This window comes from Papio anubis, chromosome 12, assembly GCF_008728515.1.
Source record: "Papio anubis isolate 15944 chromosome 12, Panubis1.0, whole genome shotgun sequence".
In the NCBI taxonomy this organism is placed as follows: Eukaryota; Metazoa; Chordata; class Mammalia; order Primates; family Cercopithecidae; genus Papio; species Papio anubis.
In genome coordinates this window covers 107148924-107176406 of record NC_044987.1, presented here as the reverse complement: position 1 = coordinate 107176406, position 27483 = coordinate 107148924, and the positions used below count along the sequence as shown (strand labels likewise).

The 27483-nt window shown below is 36.5% G+C and overlaps 4 protein-coding genes across 4 annotated transcripts in view; 3 read left to right on the top strand and 1 right to left on the bottom strand.

Moving 5' to 3' along the window:
• The window catches only part of LOC101000784 (olfactory receptor 9G9), a 135325-nt gene that overhangs the window by 49343 nt on the left and 58499 nt on the right, over positions 1-27483 (bottom strand). The gene's annotated exons all lie outside the window — the stretch shown is intronic.
• On the top strand, positions 4923-8711 carry LOC108580406 (olfactory receptor 5M1). The gene has a single exon (XM_017948385.3). The coding sequence runs from the start codon at positions 7247-7249 to the stop codon at positions 8273-8275; it is 1029 nt and encodes a 342-aa protein (XP_017803874.1). The 5' UTR covers positions 4923-7246; the 3' UTR covers positions 8276-8711.
• LOC101001131 (olfactory receptor 1030-like) lies at positions 13954-16403 on the top strand. Its single transcript, XM_003909880.5, has one exon. The coding sequence runs from the start codon at positions 15191-15193 to the stop codon at positions 16127-16129; it is 939 nt and encodes a 312-aa protein (XP_003909929.2). The 5' UTR covers positions 13954-15190; the 3' UTR covers positions 16130-16403.
• LOC101001487 (olfactory receptor 5M3-like) lies at positions 23922-27000 on the top strand. The gene has a single exon (XM_009186045.4). The coding sequence runs from the start codon at positions 24079-24081 to the stop codon at positions 25009-25011; it is 933 nt and encodes a 310-aa protein (XP_009184309.2). The 5' UTR covers positions 23922-24078; the 3' UTR covers positions 25012-27000.

Here is a 27483-nt window from a genome sequence, read left to right as displayed (position 1 = left end):
ATGCTTAGAATTTTGTCACCACTAGGCCTGTCTTTAAAGGGACCCTGAAGGAAGTACTAAACATGGAGAAAAGAGACAACCCGGTACCAACCATCTCAAAAACATGCCAAAATGGAAGACCATCGAGCTAGGAAAGAAACTATATCAACTAATGAGCAAATAACCAGTTAATATCATAATGGCAGGATCAAGTTCACATAACAATCTTAACCTTAAATGTAAAATGGACTAAATGCTCCCAATTAGAGACACAGACTGGCAAAACTGGATAAAGTCAAGACCCATCAGTCTGCTGTATTCAGGGAGACCCATCTCCTGCAGAGAGACATACATGGAAACCAAAATAAAGGGATGGAGGAAGATTTACCAAGCAAATGGAGAACAAAAAGCGGGGGTTGCAATACTAGTCTCTGATAAAACAGACTTTAAACCATCAAAATCCAAAGAGACAAAGAAGGCCATTACATGTGGTGAGGATAATTCAACAGGAAAGGCTAACTATCCTAAATATATATGCTTAATACAGGAGCACCCAGATTCATAAAAGCAAGTCCTTAGAGACTTACAAAGAGACTTAGACTCCCCATACAATAATAATGGGAGACTTCAACACTCCACTGTCAACATTAGACAGATCCAGCGAGACAGAAAGTTAACCGAGGATATCCAGAATTTGAACTCATCTCTCTGCAGCAAGCAGGCCTAATAGACATCTATAGAACTCTCACCCCAAATCAACAGAATGCTACATTCTTCTCAGCACCACATGTCGCACTTATTCCAAATTGACCACATAATTGGAAGTAAAGCACTCCTCAGCAAATCTTTGGGAGCAGTATAACAAACTGTCTCTCAGACCACAATGCAATCCAAACTAGAACTCAGGACTAAAACAATCCAAAACGCTCAACTACATGGAAACTGAACAACCTGCTCCTGAACCCGGCTACTGGGTACATATGAAATGAAGGCAGAAATAAAGATGTTCTTTGAAACCAATGAGAACAAAGATTACAACATACCAGAATCTGGGACACATTTAAAAGCAGTGTGGAAGTTTGCAGCACTAAATGCCCACAAGAGAAAGCAGGAAAGATCAAAAATTGACACTCTAACATCTAGATTAAAAGAACTAGAGAAGCGAACAGAAAAATACATTCTAAAAGCTAGCAAGAAGGCAAAGAAATAACTAAAAGATCAGAGCAGAACTGAAGGCGATAGAGACCGCAGCCCTCAAAATCAATGAATCCAGGGTTGGTTTTTGAAAAGATCAATAAAAGATTGACAGACACTAGCAAGACTAATAAAAAGAAGAAAGAGAAGAATCAAATAGAGCGCAATAAAGAATGATAAAGGATGTCCACCACGGACTACAGAAATACAAACTACCATCAGAGAATACTATAAACACCTCTCATAAAATAAACTAGAAAATCAGAAGGAAATGGATAATTTCTGGACCGCATTACCTCTTGAGACAAACCAGGAAGAAGTTGAGTCCCTGAATAGACCAATAGCAGGTTCACAAATTGAGGCAATAATTAATAGCCTACCAACAAAAAAGTCAGGACCAGATGGATTCACAGCTGAATTCTACCAGAGGTACAAGAGGAGGAGTTGGTGCCATTCCTTCTGAAACTATTCCAATCAATGAAAGAGGGAATCACTCCTAACTCATTTTATGAGGCCAAGATCATCTGATACCAAAGCCTGGCAGAGACACAACAAAAAAGAATTTTAGACCAAGATTCCTGATGAACATCGATGCAAAATCCTCGGCAAAATACTGGCAAGCAGTTCAGCAGCACATCAAAAGCTTATCCACCATGATCCAAGTGGGCTTCATCCCTAGGATGCAAGGCTGGTTCAACATTCACAAATCAATAAACATAATCCAGCATATAAACAGAACCAAAGACAAGAACCACATGATTATCTCAATAGATGCGAAAAGGAAAACGACAAGATTCAACAACTTCATGCTAAAAGCGGCTCAATGAATTAGGTATTGATGGAACATACCTCAAAATAATAAGAGCTATTTAGCAATGCGACTAATAATATCATACTGAATGGGCAGAAACTGGAACCTTTCCTTTGACTGGCACAAGACAGGGATGCCCTCTCTCACCACTCCTATTCAACATAGTGTTGGAAGTTCTGGCTAGGGCAATCAGGCAAGGAGAAGAAATCCAAGGTATTCCAGTTAGGAAAGAAGTCAAATTGTCCCTCTTTGCAGATGACATGATTGTATATTCATGTGTCTCTCAGCTACGTCTCCTTAGCTGATAGAAACTTCAGCAAAGTCTCAGGATACAAAATTAATGTGCAAAATCACAAGCATTCTTATACCAGTAACAGATAAACAGAGAGCCAAATCAGGGAATGAACACAATTCACAATTGCTTCAAAGAGATAAAATATCTAAGAATCCAACTTACAAGGGATGTAAAGGACCTCTTCAAGGAGGGAACTACAAACCACTGCTCAGTGAAATAAAGAGGGACACAAACAAATGGAAGAACATACCATGCTCATGGATAGGAAGAATCAATCGTGAAAATGGCCATACTGCCCAAGGTCATTTATAGATTCAATACCATCCCAAATAGAAGCTACCAATAGGTTCTTCACAGAATTGGAAAAAACTTCTTTAAAGTTCATATGGAACCAAGAGCCATCTCTTAAGACAATCCTAAGTCAAAAGAACAAAGCTGGGCATCACACTACCTGACTTCAAACTATACTACAAAGGCTGCAGTAGCAAAACAGCATGGTACTGGTACCAAAACAGAGATATAGACCAATTGGAACAGAACTGGGGGTCCTCAGAAATAATGCACACATCTATAGCCATCTGATCTTTGACAAACCCAGAGAAACAAAATGGGGAAAAGGATTCCCTATTTAATAAATGGTGCTGGGAAATTGGCTATGCATATGTAGGAAAGCTGAAACTGGATCCTTTCCTTACTCCTTATCACGAAAATGAATTCAAGATGGATTAGAGAGACTTAAATGACTGGACCTATTGCCATAAAAACCTTAGAGGAAAACTTAGGTAGTACCATTCAGGACACAAACTAGCAGGGCAAAGACTTCATGTCTAAAACACCAAAAACAGCGGCAGCAAAAGCCAAAATTGACAATGGGATCTCATTAAAACTTCAAAAGGCTGCACAGCAAAAGAAACTACCATCAGAGTGAACAGGCGAAAACCTACAGAATGGGAGAAAATTTTTGTCCACCCTCATCTCACAAGGGCTAACATCAGAACCTGCAAGAACTCAAACAAATTTACAAGAAAAACAAACAACCCCATCAAAAATTGGGCAAAGGATATGAACAGACATTTCTCAAAAGAGACATTCATACAGCCAACAGACCTTGAAAAAATGCTCATCATCACTGGCCATCAGAGAAATGCAAATCAAAACCACAATGAGATACCATTCTCACCAGTTAGAATGGCAAATCATTAAAAAGTCGGAAACAACAGGTGCTGGAGGATGTGGAGAAATAGGGCACTTACACTGTTGGTGGGATTGTAAACTGAGACAGCCATTATGGAAAACAGTATGGCGATTCCTCAAGGATCTAGAACTAGATGTACCATATGACCATCCCATTGCAGGGATATACCCAAAGTTATAAATCATGCTGCTATAAAGACACATACTGCATTATATTCATTGCGGCAGTTTCACAATAGCAAAGACTGGAATCAGCCCAAATGTCCATCAGTGACAGACTGGATTAAGAAAATGTGGCACATACACCATGGAATACTATGCAGCCATAAAAAAGGATGAGTTTGTGTCCTTTGCAGGGACATGGATGCAGCTGGAAACCATCATTCTTAACAGAAGCTATTGCAAGAACAGAAAACCAAACACGCATGTTCTCACTCATGAGTGGGAACTGAACAATGAGATCACTTGGTTCGGGAAGGGGAACATCCACACCGGGGCCTATCATGGGGAGGGGGGAGGGGGGAGGGATTGCATTGGGAGTTATACCTGATGTAAATGACGAGTTGTTGGGTGCTGACGAGTTGATGGTTGCAGCACACCAACATGGCACAAGTATACATACGTAACAAACCTGCACGTTATGCACATGTACCCTAGAACTTAAAGTATAATAATAATAAAAAAAAAAATAAAATAAAATAAAATAAAATCCAAAAAAAAAAGAAAAATAATATAAGTATGTGTAAAACTCTTCTTTGAGTAAATATCATACACATAGCTAAATTTTGTATTTTCTATTCATTGCTGTATAAATAAATTAACATTGCCTTCTTTTGTGTGGACATCTGATTATGTGATTCCACACTTAAAATTGTAAATACTTTGCTCTTTCTAAATGAAAATAGCCCATTCATTACTTTTCATCTAACCATTCAGTTATTGTAGAGCCAGTTTTATTTCTGTCAGAAAATTCACTTTGTAAATCTTATGTTTTATTACATAGCCATTGTATACCAACATATAAAAGAAAATACATACATACATACACACATACATTAGGGCATTTTTTTCTTCAAAGTGAAAGCTTTCTACCTAAAAATGTGCCAAATCTTCAACATTTTTATGCAAAACAAGGTACCTCTACATTAAGGGAGGAGGAAATGAGGGACACCAGTTTTATAATCTTATAATACCTTATATTCCATCATAATTTTTTTTTTTTTTTAGATGAAGTCTCACTCTGTCACCCAGGCTGAGGTACAGTGGTATAATCTTGGTTCACTGCAACCTCTGCCTCCTGGGTTCAAGCAATTCTTCCTGCCTCAGCTTCCTGAGCAGCTGGGATTACAGGCACACACCACCACACCTGGCTAAGTTTTGTATTTTTAGTAGAGACGGGGTTTCGCCATGTTGGCCAGTCTGATCTCAAACTCCTGACCTCAGGTGATCCAGTGGCCTTGGCCTCCCAAAGTGCTGGGATTACAGAGCCACCGTGCCCAGTCTCCAAAATATTTAAGCAATATTATTGTATTTTACAATGTTAGTAATGCAAGGAACCAAAATGAAACACAGAATAATTGAGATAGAGAAGACTTTACACATCAATTTGAAATAAACATATAGCAAAGCTCTATATTCTCAAATTTCACGGGATGTAAGAAATCTACATTTTGATTTTGATATATAGCTATGTTTTATTAAATGATTTCTCAGAGTATAACCTACCACCTGCAATGCTAAGAAAATTAGGGATGCTTCTCCTGTCTCGATCAGAGTGCACTTTGATCCATTTGTACTAACCTGGAACTATGTGTGCACTGGAAGATACAGACTAATGAACGCATCTCTAGTCCCTTTGTCCTCTAACAAATACAGTGCTACACAATTTTCAAATATTCTCCATTCTATTTCAACTCCCTTTCTAAATAAACAATTTTATGCATCATAAATTTTATAAATAGTCCTGAATCTAAGACCTTTGATTGTTAGCATGTTAATATTAACCTCGATGGGGCAGACTAGTTCCAACATAAATCCATAACATCCATTCTCCAAAGGATCCTGGGCCCTGACCAATACTTCTGCCTCCTACTGATTATGCCACTCTTTTGCTCTCACAGTCTTTCAAATCTTTCTTCTCCTCAAATGTCTCACCTGTCTCAACTTCCTACCCCTTACTCTCTTTAGATGACGTCACTGCAGTGTTTATAGGCAAAAGCTGAAGAGTTCTGATGAGCATCTCCTTGTTTTCATTATACTAAAAAGGCAAAAGTTATCTACCCATGTTTTCCTCTTCCATGTTATTGAAAGGGATGGCTAATTTCTCTATTTGTGCTAAGGATCTCATACACACTTGTACCGAAACTTTACATAAATGTAACATAGGGATTTCATCCTCACAGGAGAGTCTAGCTCCAGGAAGCATCAAATTAAGGTTATGCTCTTGAGGAACAAAGCATATTTTAATGGACTCTTTAGAATTAGTTTAAAAATACTCTAGGGAAGATGCCTAATAAATATGTTGTAAATCTTGCTACCTTGTTTTCATAAGATATGGTCTGTTAACATTAACAGGTAGGTCATTTTTTACATTTGTTCACTAAAAATACAACTTGTGTGTGTGTGTAGAGATAAGTATTCCATCAATGGGGAAAACAAATATTTTTTCCAATTTCGCTTGACTTTTCTATCCATATGTTAGAATTGCATTGATTCTCTCAAATAAATTGTATGCAAACTCTTCTGATGTATATGTGAGAACTAAATAAACAATGGCTTTAAGGTGCAGTTTTTGGAGTGGAAATTTTTACAATCCTATGTTACTTTCAAAGAGAACTGAGAGAGAGTGGCTCGAGTTGGAAGTTAAGACCGCTTTTATACATTATCTGTGCATACCTAAACAATATTATCATGAGTGGGTTAGTGGTACAAAAATGGGAACCAAAAAAATATCCACACTTTTCCCAAACAGTAGAGTTTATATCTATGGTTCAAATGCTGCATTCTTAGGAAGATCTTCTCTGAATGGTCATCCAAAAGCATCCCACATTCATTTTTTCTTCACATAAAATGGTATTGCCTGAAATTATATGTACCTTTTCCTGTGTGTTTAATATCTGCTCCCTCTATTATAATGTGTGCTCCATGAGCTGAAATACTTATTTACTGTAGTAACCCAAGGAACTGGAACAGAAAGAAATTAAGCTATACAGTATACATGAGTAAACAGGCAGCTGACATTACAAAGTGGAAAAAACAAGTCTTCTTTTTGTACCCTCTTAGCCATACATCAGATAGCAATTCACTTCTCTAATTTAATGGTTCCTGAATAAAGGTAAGGCACACAGCTATAGGTTTTAATTGAAAATTCTTTGCTTTTCTTTCTTCATTTTGTGTCTGAAACAATATAATATCAGAGCTGAAGGGATACTAAAGATCAGACTTCCTTTATTTATCCAATTGCAAATAACCTACCGTTGTCATATTTAATTTTCATTCCTTTGGGCTTTTTGTTTCCTGACAAAGTTTGAATAAAATTACTAAATATGGAGTACACCAAGAAGACAGGTATAAATGTATGAATGAAGAAAATTATGTATGTATGGCAGAGAGAAATAGAGAATATGTATGTTTGTGTACGTATGTGGGTTTGATGTATAGAAAGACACAGATTAAAAGACATATAGGAAGAAAATGTTATGTAAAATTTCTGATGTGATTATTGAAACAAAAGAAGTAATTGTCACCTAAATAGATGAATCAGTGAATGACAAATGGATGAAACAAATGCCAAATCTGAATCAGACAGAAATCCTCACATTCTTTGTCACTTTAAGTTTTCAGGAGATAAGAAGATGTTCTCCTCAAACCACACAATACTGACAGAATTCATTCTCTTGGGACTGACAGATGACCCAGTGCTAGAGAAGATCCTGTTTGGGGTGTTCCTGGTCATCTACCTAATCACGCTGGCAGGCAACCTGTGCATGATCCTGCTGATCAGGACCAATTCCCACCTGCAAACCCCCATGTATTTCTTCCTTGGCCACCTCTCCTTTGTAGACATTTGTTATTCTTCCAATGTTACTCCAAATATGCTGCACAATTTCCTCTCAGAACAGAAGACCATCTCCTACGCTGGATGCTTCACACAGTGTCTTCTCTTCATCGCCCTGGTGATCACTGAGTTTTACATCCTTGCTTCAATGGCACTGGATCGCTATGTAGCCATTTGCAGCCCTTTACATTACAGTTCCAGGATGTCCAAGAACATCTGTATCTGTCTGGTCATTGTCCCTTACATGTATGGGTTTCTGAGTGGGTTCTCTCAGTCACTGTTGACCTTTCACTTATCTTTCTGTGGCTCCCTTGAAATCAATCATTTCTACTGTGCTGATCCTCCTCTTATAATGCTGGCCTGCTCTGACACCCATGTCAAAAAGATGGCAATGTTTGTAGCTGCAGGCTTTAATCTCTCAAGCTCTCTATTCATCATTCTTCTGTCCTATCTTTTCATTTTTGCAGCGATCTTGAGGATCCGTTCTGCTGAAGGCAGGCACAAAGCCTTTTCTACATGTGCTTCCCACCTGACGACAGTTACTTTGTTTTATGGAACCCTTTTCTGCATGTACGTAAGGCCTCCATCAGAGAAGTCTGTAGAGGAGTCCAAAATAATTGCAGTCTTTTATAGTTTTTTGAGCCCAATGCTGAACCCATTGATCTATAGCCTAAGGAACAAAGATGTAATTCTTGCCATGCAACAAATGATTAGGGGAAAATCCTTTCGTAAAGCTGCAGGTTAGGCCTGTGTTTATTTGTAATCCCTAAGTGCCTGTGGGGTAACAAACTGAAATGGAAAAACCTAGTGTAGTCGTGATTTAACATTATGGGCTGTTAGTAACCACTTTAGTTTATTCTCAAAATTAACACTTTGAAGATTAAGTTTTTAAAAATAAAAGCCTTAATGTTGAAATTAAAAATGTTTTATTTGTCAGAGATTCTATGAATATAAATTGTTTGGTATCTAATAATTCTGTATGAAAATACTGTGTTTACTTACTTGGGGGTAAATTTTTAACCAACAGCCTGAGAGAAGCTCTGAAAATCCAAACCCTTTGAGTATTACTGTCCATAGAGCCATAGTGAGGTTCAAGATAGGGTGGATGATTTTATATTTTTAAAAAAATGATGCTGGGTGTGGTGGCTCACATCTGTAATCCTAGCAATTCGGGAGCCCGAGGCGGGTGGATCACCTGAGGTCAGGAGTTTGAGACCAGCCTGACTAACATGGTGAAACCCTGTCTCTACTAAAATTACAAAATTAGCCAGGTGTGGTGGCACATACTGTAATCCCAGCTACTCGGGAGGCTGAGGCAGGAGAATAGCTTGAACCCCGGAGGAGGAGGTTGCGGTGAGTCAAGATTACGCCATTCCATTCCACTTGGGCGACAAGAGCGAAACTCCATCTCCAAAAGTTAAAAAAAGAAAAAAAAAAGAAAAAAATAAAAAGAAAGAAATTATTTCTACTTCAATGTGGTGTCTTGAACAATAGCTCTGAAACCTGTGAACTTACTGTAATTGCTGTGCAAAAAATGTAAATATATGAATCACCTATATGTTAAATTTTCTGTTAGTATTCTCAAAACCCACACTGTAAACATCTTGAGAAGCTTCTTTTTAGTTCATGTGGTAATACCGGTTATGGTCCTCGATTCTGAAAAATCAACTCTCAACACCTTTTTTTTTTTGAGTTTTCAAATGTATGGATCCATTTCTATCATCAAAACACTTCAATTGCATTCCACGTATGTTTTCCAGTGCAGTACCTCTGACTTAGGAATAATTTAGTTGCAGTCAATAGGGCCTATCAATTGATATTTGCATATGCATAAATGACTTTGTTACTGGAAAAAAGGGTCTTGATCCAGACCCCAGGAGGGGGTTCTTGGATCTACAGAGCAAAGATTTCAAGATAAGCTGCAAAGTGCAGTGAGAAGAGAGAGTTTATTAAAGGCTACTGCATTACAGAGTAAGGTGTTCTCAGAAAGCAAGTGGAGGAATGCACCCTCTTTAAGTATTTTTTATATACTAGTAGGTTGTGCCTACATGTGGGTAGGCTGACAGCATGATAAAATTTATCATTATGTTGATCTAAAGAAAACAATCCTTGATATTTTAGTGTGTGCATAACTATTATTATCATGATAGAAGCATATACTCTTATGAGAATTGGGACACCTAGACTCTCGCTGCATGAGACAATGGAAATGTCCAATCCTTGAAAAAGTACATTCTTGTGCATCAGTTTTTCCATAGCCAGCTGTCCCAAGATTTATGCCACCTAATAAGCTGATAATAAAACATTCTCTTCAAGTTGAAACAGAATGCTGTTGTGGAAAAATATTTGGCCTTGTAATTATTCAGAACTGAGCCTGAATTCTAGTTTTATTACTGTTTTGTTAGCTGGGTAAACTTAGAGAAGTTCCTTCTCCATATCAGTTTATTCAAATGCAAAACCCCATTTCATGGAGTTATTGTGAATATCAAATATTATTTTTAATGTACATTTTCCTCAATTGCATTTTGAGGCAAGTATGCTGAGTTCCAGTGTGGACTCAATTCCATGAAAGTTTTTTTAACATGGGAAACATGATAGAAACAATAAGTTAAATATGTTAGTTTTTTACTTATTTAACATATGATTATTATCCCTGTCAGGCACTTTCCTCATTGGCAGTCACCAGTCTCTTCTACCTGTTTGTTTCTTCATCAGTCTCTTACTGTTTCATTGTTTCATCTATCTACTTCTAAAACATTTCATGTTTTTTTCCAGAAATTATTTGTACCTAGTATTATTTGTTTACATGTCTTAGGCATCCTATCAAAATGCAAATCCCTTTATCAAAGAAATACTTTTAAAGTATTTTTATTATTTAGATTAAACAATATTGAAGTTTGTACTTAGTACATATTCTTGTGTGAACTTGATAAAGGGCAAACAGTGGAGGAAATTCAGTAGTGCTCTTGAGATAGGAAGGACAATTACCTGAATTCAGGTTTCATGAGAAGTTAAGTGTCCTCAGACTATTTTAAATTTGTTTTTCAGTTTTGTATAAAGTGTTACCCTAGTTGGATAACAGGTGATTGCTTTGAGCTCTACTGAGGTATAAAATATAGATTTTTTTTCTAACATCTTGATTCAAGATAACATAGTACAACCAATGAGTATTTCTTCCCTTGAGAATGTTCTCCACTGTGATTTCACTTCTAATTACCTCTTCTTACTCATGTGGGGATTCTCCTGAGATACGTGCTGATACCAGTGATGTGGGTATATATCTTCCAGCACTGGCCAGAATTTGACCTTTGGGGTCATGCAAAAGACACCCTTGTTTTTACAGGTAAGAAAGGAAATGTTTTTGCATATTATTTTTCAGTATCTAATAATGTCTGCCTTCACTTTGTTAAATTGTGTACATTTTAGACAGCAATGTGTTTAAATAGGCAGTTTTGAGGCAAATTTGCACAGACAACGCATTTTCCATGAAAGAAAATCTGTAGGGAGCTTACTTAGCTTCGTCTTTCACTTTTTTTATAGTCCCAGTGTTACGGAAACATCCTGGTAGAATTTCATAGTATGACTATTTCAGCAGATGTTTTCACTGTTACTAGTTTCAAGTAATATTATTTTTGTGTTTTCCATTTGCCTAATGTCTTGGTGCCTACTGTCACCAATCTCCACAAGAAAAAGGCAAATTGAAAATAATTTAGGTCTACATAGCTTAATTAATCATATAAAATTTTTCTGATGTCTAAGTAAAATAAATGCTCAAACAGACTTTTTGTTGTGACCATTAAACCTATGTGAAAGTGGTCCATTAGCTTCAGTATGTGAAGCTCACAAAATTGGGTGAGTAGATATTACGTCCTCTTGGGTTCTCTTAATTTATAAGATTCTGGGTTCTTTTCCAATGCCCTATTTTTGTCTAGAGACCTAGATTTTTACAAGCAATACTTGTACCTCAGTGAGACTTTAGTTTTCAGACTATTATTTTATTTTTTTCAACAAAATACTTGAAACATAAATCAGCTGGATTATAATCAAATCAGTCTGATCATAATCAAATAACCTGTGTCAAGGACCTTAAACAGTAAGTTGATGAATGAAATTCTCACGCCTATTTTTTTAGGCTGCACAAGTAGTCACAGAATCATGCATTATATCAAATTCATCATCATCAAAGTTACTGTCTGCATTTGAATGTTTGTTTTGAGTGTTTCTTGCCTCTTAGTACCAGTGGAAAGATTTCTCATGGGCTCTATATCTGTATATTAGTTATTATATATTAGTCTATTAGTTAGCTCTGATTGCCATTGTCTCTACAATGCTAGAATTAAAATATGGTTAATGATAACCGTCTCCACTAAAAGTGTGTGTCCAGATGACCCGTGAGATCTGAGCAAATTTGCAAAGCTCCTTAGTCAGGACTAAAACCAAGATCTTGTACTGAAGAAGTTGCTCATCACCTGAGAGTTAAAAGAAGCCCTTGTGTCTTCCTTCTTGCCAATTAGGTTACAATTCATAGGCATTATTCTAGATTCTTGGCCCAGATTTTTTTCATATTCTTTACAGTTAGGGCACTGATACCTTGGTTGGCTGGCTTTCTTCTTCCTCATCCATCTCTTACTTTTGTTAGAGTGCTTGTCACTATCATCTGTAACTCAAAGAAAACTCTAACTCAAGATCCTTATTTATTCATATATGTTTCCTGGGGCAGAATAAGGAGACAATAATATTAGATACATTGAATTTTAACATTTTGGAAACAATATCCGTCATTACTCAACCAGTCAATGGAACTGAAGGAAGAGATAGACTTTCCTGGGAAAGTAAAATATTATAGAAGGAGAGCACCGCTCCAAGAATTATATGATTCCTCTTCTGATTCTTCTGCTTCTGAGTTGTAAGCTGGAACCAGAATGTCAAATTTTCTGAGCCTGGTTACTCACCTAACTAAATTTATTTCCTCTATATTGTCCAGTGCTCCACTTCTAGCATCCAGCACCATGTCTGGAACTTGAAAAATGCTCAATAATTATTTGCTATAAGCATGCATGCATACATAAATGCATGGTTGACAACGTATTACAAAGTGAATTAGTATTTTTTTAACTATAAAATTTCACTTTAATAAGAGTTTAACAATTGTTGTAAGATCTCATGCAATTTAATAGAAAATATTTGTCTGATATTCTTAGATTAGGTGAAAAATAAAGTGCTACTCTTATTGATTTCCTGAGCCTGCTCAGAAGAGGTAAGTTTTATCAGCCTCTGACAAGTTCTCCATTAATGACATTTGCTCATGTCTGAATTGCCCCATGGAAAAAAAATTAGTTGTAAATTTCATTTTATGCAATTGTTAGTATACTGAAATTGTTAATCAAAATACGGAGACAGATTAACACATATGATATTTTAACTTAATTTGATATTTTATATATTTAAAATAATTTTTGATAAATTCAGTAAATGCGTAATGTCTATATAAACTACGAGCTACAAAATATAATGAATACACATTAAACCACTCCCTAGAATTATAAGTAATTTCTGTGCATTGTTTAAAGTAAATACACAATTTAATAATTTTCCCATTTAAATAATCTATAATCCATTAATCCAATAGTAAACACTAAAACAGTCCATCTTTCCAACTCCGATCTGAAACATCACCTTTGTTATATGTCACATCATCTATATACATATAACCATTCCTGTACTTTCTATTCTGGAACATAAAAGTGTGTTTTTTTTTTTTTTTTCCAATTTCATGTCAATAACACACTGTCCTGAATACTGGTTTTATAGTAAATCTTGATATCTAATAAGTAACTGCTTATTGTCCTGGGAGATATTGACTCTTCCTATTTTACACTTCCATATAAATATTAGAATCAGCTATTCCACAAGAATTGTGATTGAATTTTGATTGGAATTTATTTGACTCTATGGATCATTTAGGAAAGATTGATCTTTTTATGCTATTGTATCCTTCCCTCAGTGAACAAAGAATCTCACTCCATTTTTAACTCTCTTTCTTTTCCCTCCTTCCTTCCTTCCTTCCCTCCCTCCCTCTCTCCCTCTCTTTCTCTTTCTTCCTTTCTTTTCTTTTCTCCTTCCTTCCTTCCTCCCTTCTTCCTCCCTCCCTCCCTCCCTCCCTCCCTCCCTCCTTCCTTCCTTCCTTCCTTCCGATGAAGTCTCAGCTCTCTCTGTCACCCAGGCTGGGGTGCACTGGCATGATCTCAGCTCACTACAACCTCTGCCTCTTGTGTTTAAGTGATTCTCCTGCCTCAACCTCCTGAGTAGCTGGGGTTACAGGTGCACATCACCATACCTGGCTGATTTTTTGTATTTTTAGTAGAGATGGGTTTTCACCATGTTGGACAGGCTGGTCTTGAACTCATGACCAGAAGTGATCAACACGTCTTGGCCTCCCAAAGTGCTGGGATTACAGGCATAAGCCACCACATCCAGCCCATTTTTAAGGCTTTTTAATGTTGTGTGGCAATGGCATCAAAGTAGATCAGGTAATTTATTCTGGGCATATTAGCAGCGAGTAAGTACAGATTGAGAACCAGAAAACATTTTTTTTTTAATCATCTTAGGGTGATTAAGTTAATTCCTTTTATCCTAATGACTAACCTATACATCAGGGTTAACATAATGGAGGAATGGGAAATTCACTGATATAGGACTTCTTTATACAGCAATATAAAAGAGCATGTGAGCCAAGCAGAGGACTATAATGTTGGTTCTGTGCAGCATGAATTTAGTAAAATAGTGAGAAATTAAAATACAGGAACAAATTAAAACATAGATTGATACCTCAAAGATACATATAAAATTTCATATAGACTTGAGATATTGATGAAGGCGCATAAATACACTTGTTTAACCCAACAGACAGGCTAAATTGTGGTGTGAAAATTGGACAAAATGCTTATAAACACATGATATCAATGTTTAAGACTCAAACGAAAGGCTTTATTTACACGAGTTCTCAAAAACTAATTTATAACACAAAGCACCAGCATCCACATCACCACCAAAAGCACTACTACCAAAAACAACAAAATATATAAATACATGTTTTTAGGTTCAAGACAGTAAATCAAACTTGGTGAGATATATAGTATATTAGCAGATCACCGAATGGGGATGTATGAGATAAGCATCTGAGTGGGATTAGTCACTTCATCTCTCTAGGATTCAGTTTCTCAGTCTTCAGAATGAAGAACTTTGCCTGGGTTATCCTCAAAGTCCTTTCCACCTCTTATGTAGCTTTGTATGTATATGAAAGCAGGTCAGTAGAAGTTCTAAGCATTTCAAAATCTCTATTACAATTTAATCTTTAACATACAAGTTATCTAGATTTTTTAAAGAAATTTCTCAAAGTATAGGGATACTTTCATTTATAATTTTGCATTAAGCCTCCAACTTAATTGCACACTGTGATTACAAATTCAGCCTCAATGGAAGCCACTTGTTGCAAATGTTTAGACTTGCGCCATAGGATAACTGTTCATCTTCAGTTACAGAACTGCTACTGAGATAACATAATTAAAACATGATATTTAACTAGGGTTTTAGTGATTTTAAAAAAGTTTCTATTTCTCCTTAGATAATCAGACCAATGCCTCCCATATGAGACAAAGAAATGTCCAGAAGAAACTACACTGAAGTGACAGAATTTGTTCTCTTGGGTCTAACAAGCCGTCCAGAGCTGCGAGTTGCCTTCTTTGCGCTGTTCCTTTTTGTCTACACGGTCACTGTGGTAGGAAACTTGGGGATGATTATTTTAATCAAAGTTGATTCTCGACTTCACACTCCCATGTACTTTTTTCTCTCCAGTTTGTCCATTCTAGATCTGTGTTTCTCCACAAATGTCACTCCCAAAATGCTAGAAAATTTCTTTTCGGAGAAGAAGACTATTTCCTACGCAGGTTGTTTGGTGCAGTGCTATGTTGTCATTGCTGTGGTCCTTACAGAGCACTGCATGTTGGCAGTCATGGCATATGACCGCTATGTGGCCATCTGTAATCCATTGCTCTACAGTAGCAAAATGTCCCAAGGTGTTTGTGTCCGCCTGGTCATTGTCCCTTATGTCTATGGTTTTCTTCTCAGTGTGATGGAAACCTTAAGGACCTACAACCTCTCCTTCTGTGGTGCTAATGAAATCAACCATTTCTACTGTGCTGATCCTCCTCTTATCAAACTGGCATGCTCTGACACATACAGTAAGGAGCTGTCCATGTACATAGTAGCTGGCTGCAGCAACGTCCAGTCCCTTCTCATCATTCTCACATCCTACATGTTCATCCTTGTCACTATCCTCAGAAGCCGTTCTGCAGAGGGAAGGAAAAAAGCTTTTTCCACATGTGGCTCCCACCTGACAGTTGTCACAATCTTCTATGGAACCCTCTTCTGCATGCATTTGAGACGCCCCACAGAGGAGTCCGTGGAGCAGGGGAAAATGGTGGCTGTGTTTTACACCACAGTGATACCCATGCTGAACCCCATGATCTATGGCCTCAGGAACAAGGATGTGAAACAGGCATTTAAAAAAGCAATAGGAAAACAAACATTGGGAGAATAAAAATGCTAAGCTATGGTTAAAAATTTGTGAAGTAATGAGATATAATATCATTGGGTTAGATTTCACATTTTAGGCTAAATTTGCACAATTCATTTCTGATTTTCTGTGAGGTAGCTGACTGAGTTAAGCTTCCTGAAACTAGTGGGTTGAAATGGGAAGAGCAGAAGATTCCATTTAGGCTTGCGCAGTGGCTCATGCCTGTAATTCTCAGCACTTTGGGAGACTGAGGTGGGCGGATCACAAGGTCAAGAGATCGAGACCATCCTGGTCAACATGGTAAAGCCCCGTTTCTACTAAAAATACAAAAATTAGCCGGGTGTGGTGATGGTTGCTTGTAATCCCAGCTACTTGGGAGGCAGAGGCAGGAGAATCACTTGAACCTGGGAGGCAGAGGTTGCAGTGAGCCGAGATAGAGCCACTGCACTCCAGCCTGGCAACAGAACAAGATACCGTCTAAAAAAAAAAAAGATGCAAAACTGAATTTTTGCCTTATTTTGTTTTGATAACAGTCATTCCACTAAAGTTATTTTTATAAATCATGATGCTTAGATTTAGTTGTATTTAAATGTCAACATGAGCAGGGAAGCTCACCCCAGTGCAAGTAAATTACTATATTCTTACTTTCCTTCCATTTCACTTATCATTATACCATGAAGGATTCTAATATGGTCTCAGCCAAATTACAATATTCCTTCATCTTTAGAGGTTGTTAGAGAAGGATCAACATTGTTGATGTTAAATTAACAATCAGCAAGTGTGTGCTAAAATTTTCTTATTTAGTTTCTCCATTGATCAACACTATATCTTACGACGTCTTTTTTTTTCTTTTTTTTTTTTTTGAGATGGGTGGCGTCTCCCTGTCACCCAAGCTGGAGTGCAGTGACGCGATCTCAGCTCACTGCAGCCTCCACCTCCCAGGCTCAAGCAACCCTTCCCCCTCAACCTCCCAAGTAGCTGAGACCACAGGATCATGCCACCACACCTGGCAAATTTTTGTGTATTTTTGGTAGAGACAGGATTTCAACACATTGCCCAGGCTGCTCTTGAACTTCTGAGCTCAAGCAATGTGCCTGCTTCGGCCTCAAAAAGTGTTTGGGATTACAGGCATGAGCCACCATACCTGACCATGTTAAAATGTCTTAGCAGCAAAGGCAAATACAACGTTATAATCTGTGTCAAAAGAGAGGACTTGTGGTCTTCATGGACCATTGTCATAAGGGAATTCCTTGTAAGTGTGAAGCCATGGTGTCAAAAAATTCCAATCCAGCCAGTCACAGTGGCTCATGCTTGTATCCCAGCACTTTAGGAGGCTAAGGTGGAAGGATCACCTGAGCTCAGGAGTTCGAGGCTGAAGTGAGGTGTGACTATGCCACTCAGCCACTCACTTCAGCCTGAGCAACAGAGAAAGACCCTGTCTCTGAAAAAATAAAATAAAATAAAATCCAAGTATCAGGAAAGAGTTGGAATCAGGTTACTTGGCTGTTTACCCAATCATCTAAAGATGCTTCTCAGCCTGATGAATAGTTTGAGGGCCTAGAACTCCCCTTCTGTGGTGCTAATGAAAGCACATTATCCAACCACCTAAAGATTGGAAACAGAAACAAAACTGTTAGGGGTCTCAAGCTGAATTACTGCATAGCAGGAGAAGCAATACCTAGCAAAGATGTGCCTGATATCCTAAGTACTGACCAAGCCTGATGGTGTTTCTTCTCACATCTAACCCTACTTTAAAAGTTAAAGGAATGGATAAGGCAGTAATTTAAATACAATGACTATCATCATTTTGTTATATTGATGTTAACCAATAATATCTAACCATTAGTTCAATAAAGACATCTTTGGATTGAAAATAATTTTGCCAGTAGAGGTACAGTTTATCGTGTTAATTGTTATGCTTAGGAAAAAAGGGAATATGATCTTCAGAGACCCGTGAGCATTTATTAAAATCTTATTGACTGACAGATGGCCCACACAGCCTTATGTTCTAGACCATAATTCTATTGAGTCAATGTTAACATTCCATGATCATATATATCTGAAAGAAAATTGAACGGTTTTACCTTCAACACACTCACACACACTTTTATGTGTGTGTGTGTGCGCGTGTGTATTTTCCACAAAGCAATTCTCCAATTCTCTGTGGATACCAACTTTTCCTACAATTCAATTCAATTCTGACACTATCTACCTGGCATTTGCCTCAGATCATACAGGCTCACCCCACAATATTCCTTCGCCCCGCATCCCCTAGCCACTTCAGACACTGATGGCAAGTCTGTGATCCAGCGTTGCATGATAGCTCCAAAATGCTCTATGTTATTTGAATAAAAAACAGAGCATAAAATTGGAAAAAAAATCTGCCAGGCAGGGTGACTCATCCCTATAACCCTAGCACTTTGGAAGGCCAAGGCAGGAGGATTGCTGAATTCAGGAGTTTGAGATCAGCCTGTGCAATACAGTGAGACGTTGTCTGCACAAAAACAAACAAACAAAAAACTAGTCAGGAGTGGTGGTACCTGTCTGTAGTTGCAGCTACCTGGGAGGCTGGGGTGGGAGAATTCCTTGAGACTGAGAGATTGAAGCTACAGTGAGCCTGTATTGTGCATCTGCACTTCAGCCTGGGAAACAAAGAGAGACCCCATCCCAAAAATAAAAAATAAATTAATAAAATTTGGGAAAAATTAAGAGGTCTCAAAGTTTGGAATACAGAAAACTCAGCAGTGATCAAATAAGAATAAGAATGCATCACTAGAATATAAGACCCCTGAGCATAGACACAAGTTTTTGAACTATGTTTCCAGGTGCACAGTAAATGCATAAATGAATAAATAAATGAATACTGATATCTATAGATGATGACATCAAGATCAAGAATTGTGTTTTTTCACCAGGTGCAGTGACTCATGCCTGTAATACCAGCACTTTGGGAGGCTGAGGCAGGAGCCCCAGAGTTTGAGACTAGCCTAGGCAACATAGCAAGACCTCATCTCTACAAAAAGTACAAAAAAATTCGCTGGGCGTGGTGGCATCAGCTTGTAGTTCCAGTTACCGAGAGGTTGAAGTGGGAGGATGGCTTGAGCCCAGGAGGTTGAGGCTGCAGTGAGCCAAGATTGTACCACTGCACTTCGGCCTGGGTGACAGAGCAAGACCCTATCTCAGAAACCACCACCACCACCACAACGACAACTAACAATTGTTTTTCAATGCTTTGGAGTATATTCATCTGCTAGCACTCAGATGCAGCCTGAGGAAAGCAGTAAGAGAAACCGATCAAGTTAGTATTTTCCAACGTGAAAAATAGAACCTCTCTCTCTCTCTCTCCCCCCTCCTCTATATATATATACACACACACACATATATATACACACATATATATATATATATTTTTGTTGTTGTTGCTGTTGTTTGTTTGTTTTTGTTTTGAGACAGAGTCTCGCTCTGTCGCCCAGGCTGGAGTGCAGTGGCGCAGTCTCGGCTCACTGCAAGCTCTGCCTCCCGGGTTCATGCCATTCTCCTGCCTCAGCCTCCCGAGTAGCTGGGACTACAGGCGCCCACCACCATGCCCAGCTAATTTTTTGTAGAACCTCAAAATATTAATCAAGCTCAATTAGAGAAATAGAGTTGCATGCTTTATGACATAGAGATTGTGAACTGAAAGTATATCCACTACATTTTCTAACAATTATCTTTGTCAATATAAATGTAAATCATATTTCTTAAGCACATTAATTTATTTTTCTCTCCTAAATTGGTGGAAACTATAAACATGAAGAAAATAGCGATTAGAAATCAGTTTTATCAATGAAAACAATACATCAAGGAATATATTTTTAAATATTAAAAAGAACAAAACAACATAAACAACAATGGGAAATGATCAACCCTAACCTTGGAATTAAGTTAGTTTTAGAGAATTATATTTCTCGTTTCAGAAAGGAGAAGCCCATTTAGGGTTCATCGATGACTATTCATAGGAAATGTATCCTCCTTTATTCTCTCAGTTTTTACTAACTTTCTTACTCAAAAAGGGAAGAAACTTTCTTCATTAATACAGAAAAAGTGCTAGTGTGCCTATTGTGAAGTATAAGTTATTCCAAATATATTTTGTGACTGATGTGATATTGACATGATTCTTATCACATGGGAAAACAAGACCATTTTTCCCCTCCAAACAAATGCAATACAGTCCCTAGGATACATAGAAAACATTTTAAACAGGAAGAAAGCAAAACCTCAAAATTTTCAAGCCCTTGTTTTTAAAAGGTCTAGTTCTGTTTAGAGACATTTTGCTCTTGAGATTCACTTTACATTACAGATGATGCAATAGGTGACATTTTAATTACTTCAGGGTTCTATCTGTATTCCCCACCGAGAAAGCCCCATAGTGGTTAATCCGACGCTTATAAATCCTTCTGAATTATTCATTGATCATGGCAGATGGGATGCCTCCAAGAAGATTTTTTTCTTATGCACAGGTAGGTATATGCACAGGGAAAATCAATGTGTTTTTATAAAATCTGTCTAAAGTGTCAATTCTCTAAGCTGTCCTCATTCCTAGCAGGAAGGTTTCTTATTCTATGGAAGGTGCGTAGGAAGTGGAATTAGAAAGACTCGTCTGTGGCAATAGAAGTTAGATGTGGATGGTGCTTTGGACTCGAAGCCCCCAGTGCAAGAGCTATAATTCAATTAGTGAAAGAAATCTGTATTACTTTACCTGAACAACAGAAATCCTTCTCATCAAGTGTCGCTAAGTGGTAACCCAAAAAATAATGGTTTCTGTTTCATTTACTGAAGGTATTGTCTTGGTAATACAAGTGATATCAATTTCTCTATTTCTTTGTGTCTCTGTCTCTCTCTCATACACGTGTACAGAGTCATTGAATCAAACTTTTATGCAGGATGAGCATCTATACAATCTCAACAATATGTTTGCAAACTCAATTATTGACATAGAAGCCTTCTTGTCCACTGACATTAATAAATGATTCTACATTACTTAGAAACCATTAGGTCCTTTTTTCATTCTTCTTTCTCCATCATAACTGGCTGGAGCTTCACATGGACACAGCCTGAGAGAACTAGTCAGCTCTGTGTGTCATCGCCTATAATTCCCTGCCTTGTTACAGGTAGCACTTTGACGATGCCTGTAAGTCCCTTGCAGTTTATATAAACGGGCTCTGACACTTTCTAGGGTGACCAACCTTCTTGGTATGCCTAAGATCATGGGGTTTACCAAGATGCAAATCTTACATTCCTAAACTAGGAAGTTTGGAGACAAACTGAGTGGCAGTTGTTCACCCTACTTATATTTCACCACAACTGATGGTAAACTTCGATGGATTTCATGAGAGGGTCAGCCGTTTGAATCTCATTCTGTTCCCCAACTTAAATTTGTCATTAAATGTCTATTCAGATTTGAAGCCTTCTTGGAGACTCAACTCATTTGGCTTGACTTTACTTACTGATACACTCAGCACTTAGATGCTTGAAGACCAATATCAGTTACTTTTTTCTTGTATTTTCTCCTTCTGAATACATGACACACTAACATAAGGTACTCAAAAAACAAGGCCAGAGAATGTTAGAAACTAAAAGCCAAAGTCTTTTTCTAGGTACTTCTACCGAAGCCATTTCCATTTTGAAAAAATAAACAAACCAAAAAAATTCAACTTCCAAGAACATTTGAGATTCATATTAAACGTTTTTACTCATATTATCCTGAATATTATGTTTATAGTAATTCAAGGAACACACAATTCTAATACGAGTTTTTTATGTGTAACTCTCTTAACCCTTGAAGTTCAGAGTCTTCTTCACACAAGTGCATGACTTTCTTAACCATTATTGGACACTCAAATTGTGTAGTGAAATGAAATATTCTTCACAAAAACTCTGAGAAACACAACAGGTTTCTTATGGCTCTTCTTTGGTCACATGATGATTAAGGAAAAAAAAAAGTGTTAACTATTTTTTTTTCTAAAGGCATAAAAGAGAATGGCAAAATAAAATTGGGATTTTAGCAGATTTATATAGAATGCTTAATATTAGTGAAAGTGGGTTTAACCTACATGATAATTTTTACAAATAAGAAAATCAGAGCAAAAATGTTAAAAAAATATAACTGAGTAAGAACTACAACACACAGCTTGGCATTTTCCTCAGTTTACCCTTTTATGTACATTATCTTTGTTAATTGTCATAACAACTCCTTAAGGCACACTCTTTCATTATCCCTTTTTCCCCATGAGGAAACTGAAGCACAGGGGTTAGGTCTAAGGTCACATGCACACCTAGTAGGTAGCAGAGTAGCAGAGCTTGGAATTAAACCCAAGAACCTCTAGCCATTTTGATACTAATAAAATGTTTCAATTTTGTTAATATATAATATCTAAAACAACAAATGGATCACCTGAATCATTATTTTTTACTGTTTCTCAGCTCAACATCAATGGAGACCACCTGGGAAGTGATAATCATATTTTTCTAACTTGCTTTTAGCTAGCAAATATAGGGTAGTTTTATAGAAAAAAATGACTGGTTATGCATCCTCTTGGCCCATGAATACATGTAGCATATGTAGAAAATTGCTGCTTGTAAATTAGCTCAAGATATTTAAACTAGAGTATAAGAGTATGCTAGAAGGTACTCAGAATCTAGATGGCTGTCTTAAACCAATGCAGTCAAAAACCAAAAACACCTTTACTCCTAACGTCTTAACAAATGTCTCTAGCTTGCTGGTGCATTTTACACATTTTATTAATTAAGCTTATATACTTAGAGAAGAATAATGTAGTTCTTCACCCAGTATTTTATTCATCTTATCTTACTCACCCTTCTAAGACAGAGAGAAAAGAAGAGGCTGGCATAGAATTTGTTAGTGCTTTAGAGCCAAGAGAGGATAAGATTCTAAAGAAGAGATGATGCTTGAGTTCACGTTTATCAGACTTGTTTACAATGGGGATATGGCTGGCAATGATTGAATTTTTTAAGGTTGATTTAAATAAAATTAATAATTGCCTAATTAACTAAGAAACTATTCTCTTTTGATATGTGTAGTGAGTTTATGTTAATGCATGTATACAGTTTTTATTAAGTCATTTTTTTCTAAGTAACATTTAAATTTTGCAGGATGATCAAATGAAGGTACCATTTAACTTACTAATTATGGAATAGTATATTTTTTTTGCATGTAGCTTTAAATAAAGTTCTAATATGTGATAGATCATCTAAGCTCTACAAATATAGTGAATAAGTAAAATGTTAGCCCTTTTTAAAGTTAGGGCCAGTGTTAAAAGGTTTTTGTCTTTCCAGAATATGGCAAAAATAAAAATTGTGCTTCTTAGACATGCAAAAACTAGACATTGTAAGTTATATTGCTATGTTTCTGTATTATTTTACCACTTTCTGATGTAAAATCTTGCATATATATGGCCGGGCGCGGTGGTTCACACCTGTAATCCCAGCACTTTGGGAGGCCGAGGCGGGCGCATCACGAGATCAGGAGATCGAGACCATCCTGGCTAACATGGTGAAACCTCATTTCTACTAAAAATACAAAACATTAGCCTGGCGTGGTGATGGGCGCCTGTAGTCACAGCTACTCGGGTGGCTGAGGCAGGAGAATGGCGTGAACCCAGGAGGCGGAGCCTGCAGTGAGCCGAGATTGCGCCACTGCACTGCAGCCTGGGAGACAGAGTGTGACTCCCTCTCAAACAAAAAAAAAAAAAAAAAAAAAAAAATCGTGCATATATATATATATATCAGAAACACTGCTGAGAAAAGATGTATGAGAAAGAAGAGAAGAGAGATATAAGGAAAAATAGCGAAGATATTGAAAGCAAATGAGTTAGAAAAATACAAATGTAGAATAATATTCCGTGTGTGTATTTACTTATTTATATTTGTTTTATTAGATAAAATGCATCTATCTCTGGATCAGATTTAAGAAAATGCTCAATTTCACTGATGTAACAGAATTCATTCTTTTGGGATTAACTAGTCGTCCTGAATTACAGCAACTTTTCTTTGTGATTTTCCTGCTGGTCTACTTTATCACCCTGGTTGGGAACATTGGCATGATCATATTAATCAGGGTCAGTCCCCAGCTCAACAGCCCCATGTACTTTTTCCTTGGTCACCTGTCTTTTGCAGATGTGTGGTTCTCCTCTAACGTCACTCCTAAAATGTTGGAAAATTTGGTATCTGAGACCAAAACAATTTCCTATCCTGGATGTATAGTGCAGTGTTTTTTCTTCATTGCTTTTGTCCATGTAGAAGTCTTCATTCTTGCTGTGATGGCCTTCGATAGATACATGGCGATTGGAAACCCTCTACTTTATGGCAGCAGAATGTCAAGAACTGTCTGTATTCGACTGATTTCTTTCCCTTACATATACGGCTTCTTTATCAGTTTGATCTCAACACTGTGGACCCATGGTTTGTACTTCTGTGGGAACATCGAGATCAACCACTTCTACTGTGCAGACCCAGCCCTCATCAAAATGGCCTGTGCAGGGACTTTGATTAAAGAATACACTATGCGCACATTGGCAGGTCTCAACTTTTCTTATTCCTTATTGGTCATTATTACCTCCTACATTTTCATCTTCATTGCCATCTTAAGGATGCGTTCAGCAGAAGGGAGAAAGAAAGCTTTCTCCACGTGTGGGTCCCACTTGACAGCTGTCACCATATTTTATGGAACACTCTTCTTTATGTACCTTAGAAGCCCAACTGAGGAGTCTGTGGAGCAGGGGAAAATGGTGGCGGTTTTCTACACCACAGTCATTCCTATGTTGAACCCCATGATTTACAGTCTCAGGAACAAAGACGTAAAGGAGGCCATGAGCAAAGCGATGAGTAGAGCATTTTTAAATAAATAAGAACTTAAAATGTATTATGAGATTCTAGTTCATTAGAAGAGGTGGAAATTAACAAAGTTTTTAGACAATTTTGAAGAAATGTGTTATTTACATTTTCAGTAAGTACAAAATAATAGATAATTGAAAAAGGGATAATGGTGTCCAGATAAGAGAAGTATATAAGAAACAAGACCCTCTGGGTCACAAAATCTCAAATGGTGAAAACGTGTTGACAATACCATCTACAGTTTTTCCTTTCTACACAATGTCATATTCGTATTTTGTAACCAGGGAAGCTTTTTATGGTTCTTTAAAATTTCATAAGTCCATTCTTTCAATTATGTTTTCAAAACAACTGCAGTGTTCTCTATGTGTTTTTGTTTGTTTTTTGCCCCTAGAGTAAGTTTTGGCTCTAGATTATGTTACTATTGCAAAATATTTAAGTAGAATATGATTTCACCATTAATCATTGTTAAAATGGAAAACAACATTCCTGAGAATGGAATATATTATGTAGAATATAAAGTCTAAGCAACATTAATTATTGTATACTGCCTGAGTTTTCATTTTCAAGTGTATACTAATACATTAAATAAAATTCCGTTATAAATGACTTATTTAATATCCTCTGATATCCATTTGAGATCTTACGTATATCTTACCATTTTAAACGACAATCAGAAAGTGATGACACAATCCCACTGGTGTTTTGGAATGTAGAAGGTGCTCCTCTAAATACATTTCAGTAAATGACTTTTGGAATATTTTGAACACTTATAGAGGTGTATTTACTTCTTTTTCCTTTGCGTTTTGTTTTGTATTTTTGGGTTTGATGGTAGAAGAAACTAGCTGTCCCCCTTAGAAGTTCTAGTGCATTCATTTGCACTGTATCTGACTTTAAAATTAATAAATCATAATTTATGTGCAGCAGGTGCCTTATCCTTTGCTATTTTACCATAAAGTCCTCAGATTTTGTATATATTTTCAATGTCAATCTATTGCTCCATAAGGTAGAGTTGCTTGAAAGTGGCTGTCTGTCAAAAATGACATTTCCCACCACTACTACAGTGTGACTAGTTCTCACAAATGGCATGGATGTGTGAGTTTTACATGAAAAACTTCTAGGCTAACGTGTTTAAAAAATGTAGATGGCTTCCCCATTCTTTCTCCAATACCTGAGAGCTGGATATTGATGCTCAAGGTGACCGTGTAAACTATATATTGTAGAGGACAGTAGGCTCAGCAACTTAACACCCTGAAAGACAGTGTGGAACAGAACTCCCTACTATGATCTGGAATACCTGTTTGTGAATTTCATGGGGGAGAAATAAAATTCATGATATTGTATGTTTTCATCCTTTCTTATTCTTGTTAACTACATTAGCTAGTAATTTGCTGATATGCTTACATGCCCAAATTCCTGATCCTCAAGAACTAAATCTTTGATTTTGTTTTAATAGTCTCTATGGTTTTCTGTAGCAATTTCTGATTTTAGGGTTACGAATACCATTTTTTAACTGTTTTTAGGTGTTTTTTTTTAAATAGCATTTCTCTAAAATGTCCGATAGATTACATTCTTATTTCTGTGACTTATGCCTATGGATTCTGTGTCTCATATGCACACAAGTCAGAATTGAAGACTAACGGTCAAAAAACAACTCTATGCCAAGTAATCACAATCACAAACCACACAAAAACACAAACATGCCTCTCATATATGTACCTATAATTACTGTGATAAAGCACATATAATATACTATACATCTATAAAGTATATACAGTGGTATAATATATGTATATGAGTATATTTTATACATACATTATGTATGCATATAAAATTACTATATATAACATATATAATGTAACAACATAATAAACTATACATCTATGATATATATAATAAACTGTACTATAGTACCTATGGTGGTATAATACATATGAACTGTATATTACCTATATAATGAACTATACATCTATATTATATACAGTGATATATGTATGTTATATATTTATATAACGTGTATATGTATATATACACATATATATGTATTTGCATATGTGTATATAGAACACTGTATTATATGTGTATGTATTATGCATGTGTATAATACATATGTATGTATATGCATACATACTATATATGTAAATAATTGTATCCATATATGAAACCACAGTATATAGATACATATAATATACAATGATATATACATATTATGTATTATATATTGTACTACGTATTACATATACCACTGTATAATATATAATAAATACACATATATTATATTGTACATATGTATATATTATACATTATATGCATATATTTATATGCAGTGGTATAATGTATACAATGTATATAATTATATACCATAATTATATACATATAGAATAACATGGTATATAATTATATGCATACATTTCACTACTATATATAATTATATACATATATGTATAATATATACATGTTATACCACTGTATTAATTATATACCACTGT

Coding starts and splice junctions, on each gene's coding strand:
- LOC108580406 (XM_017948385.3), top strand. CDS start 7,247: ATGGATGAAACAAATGCCAAATCTGAATCAGACAGAAATCCTCACATT.
- LOC101001131 (XM_003909880.5), top strand. CDS start 15,191: ATGTCCAGAAGAAACTACACTGAAGTGACAGAATTTGTTCTCTTGGGT.
- LOC101001487 (XM_009186045.4), top strand. CDS start 24,079: ATGCTCAATTTCACTGATGTAACAGAATTCATTCTTTTGGGATTAACT.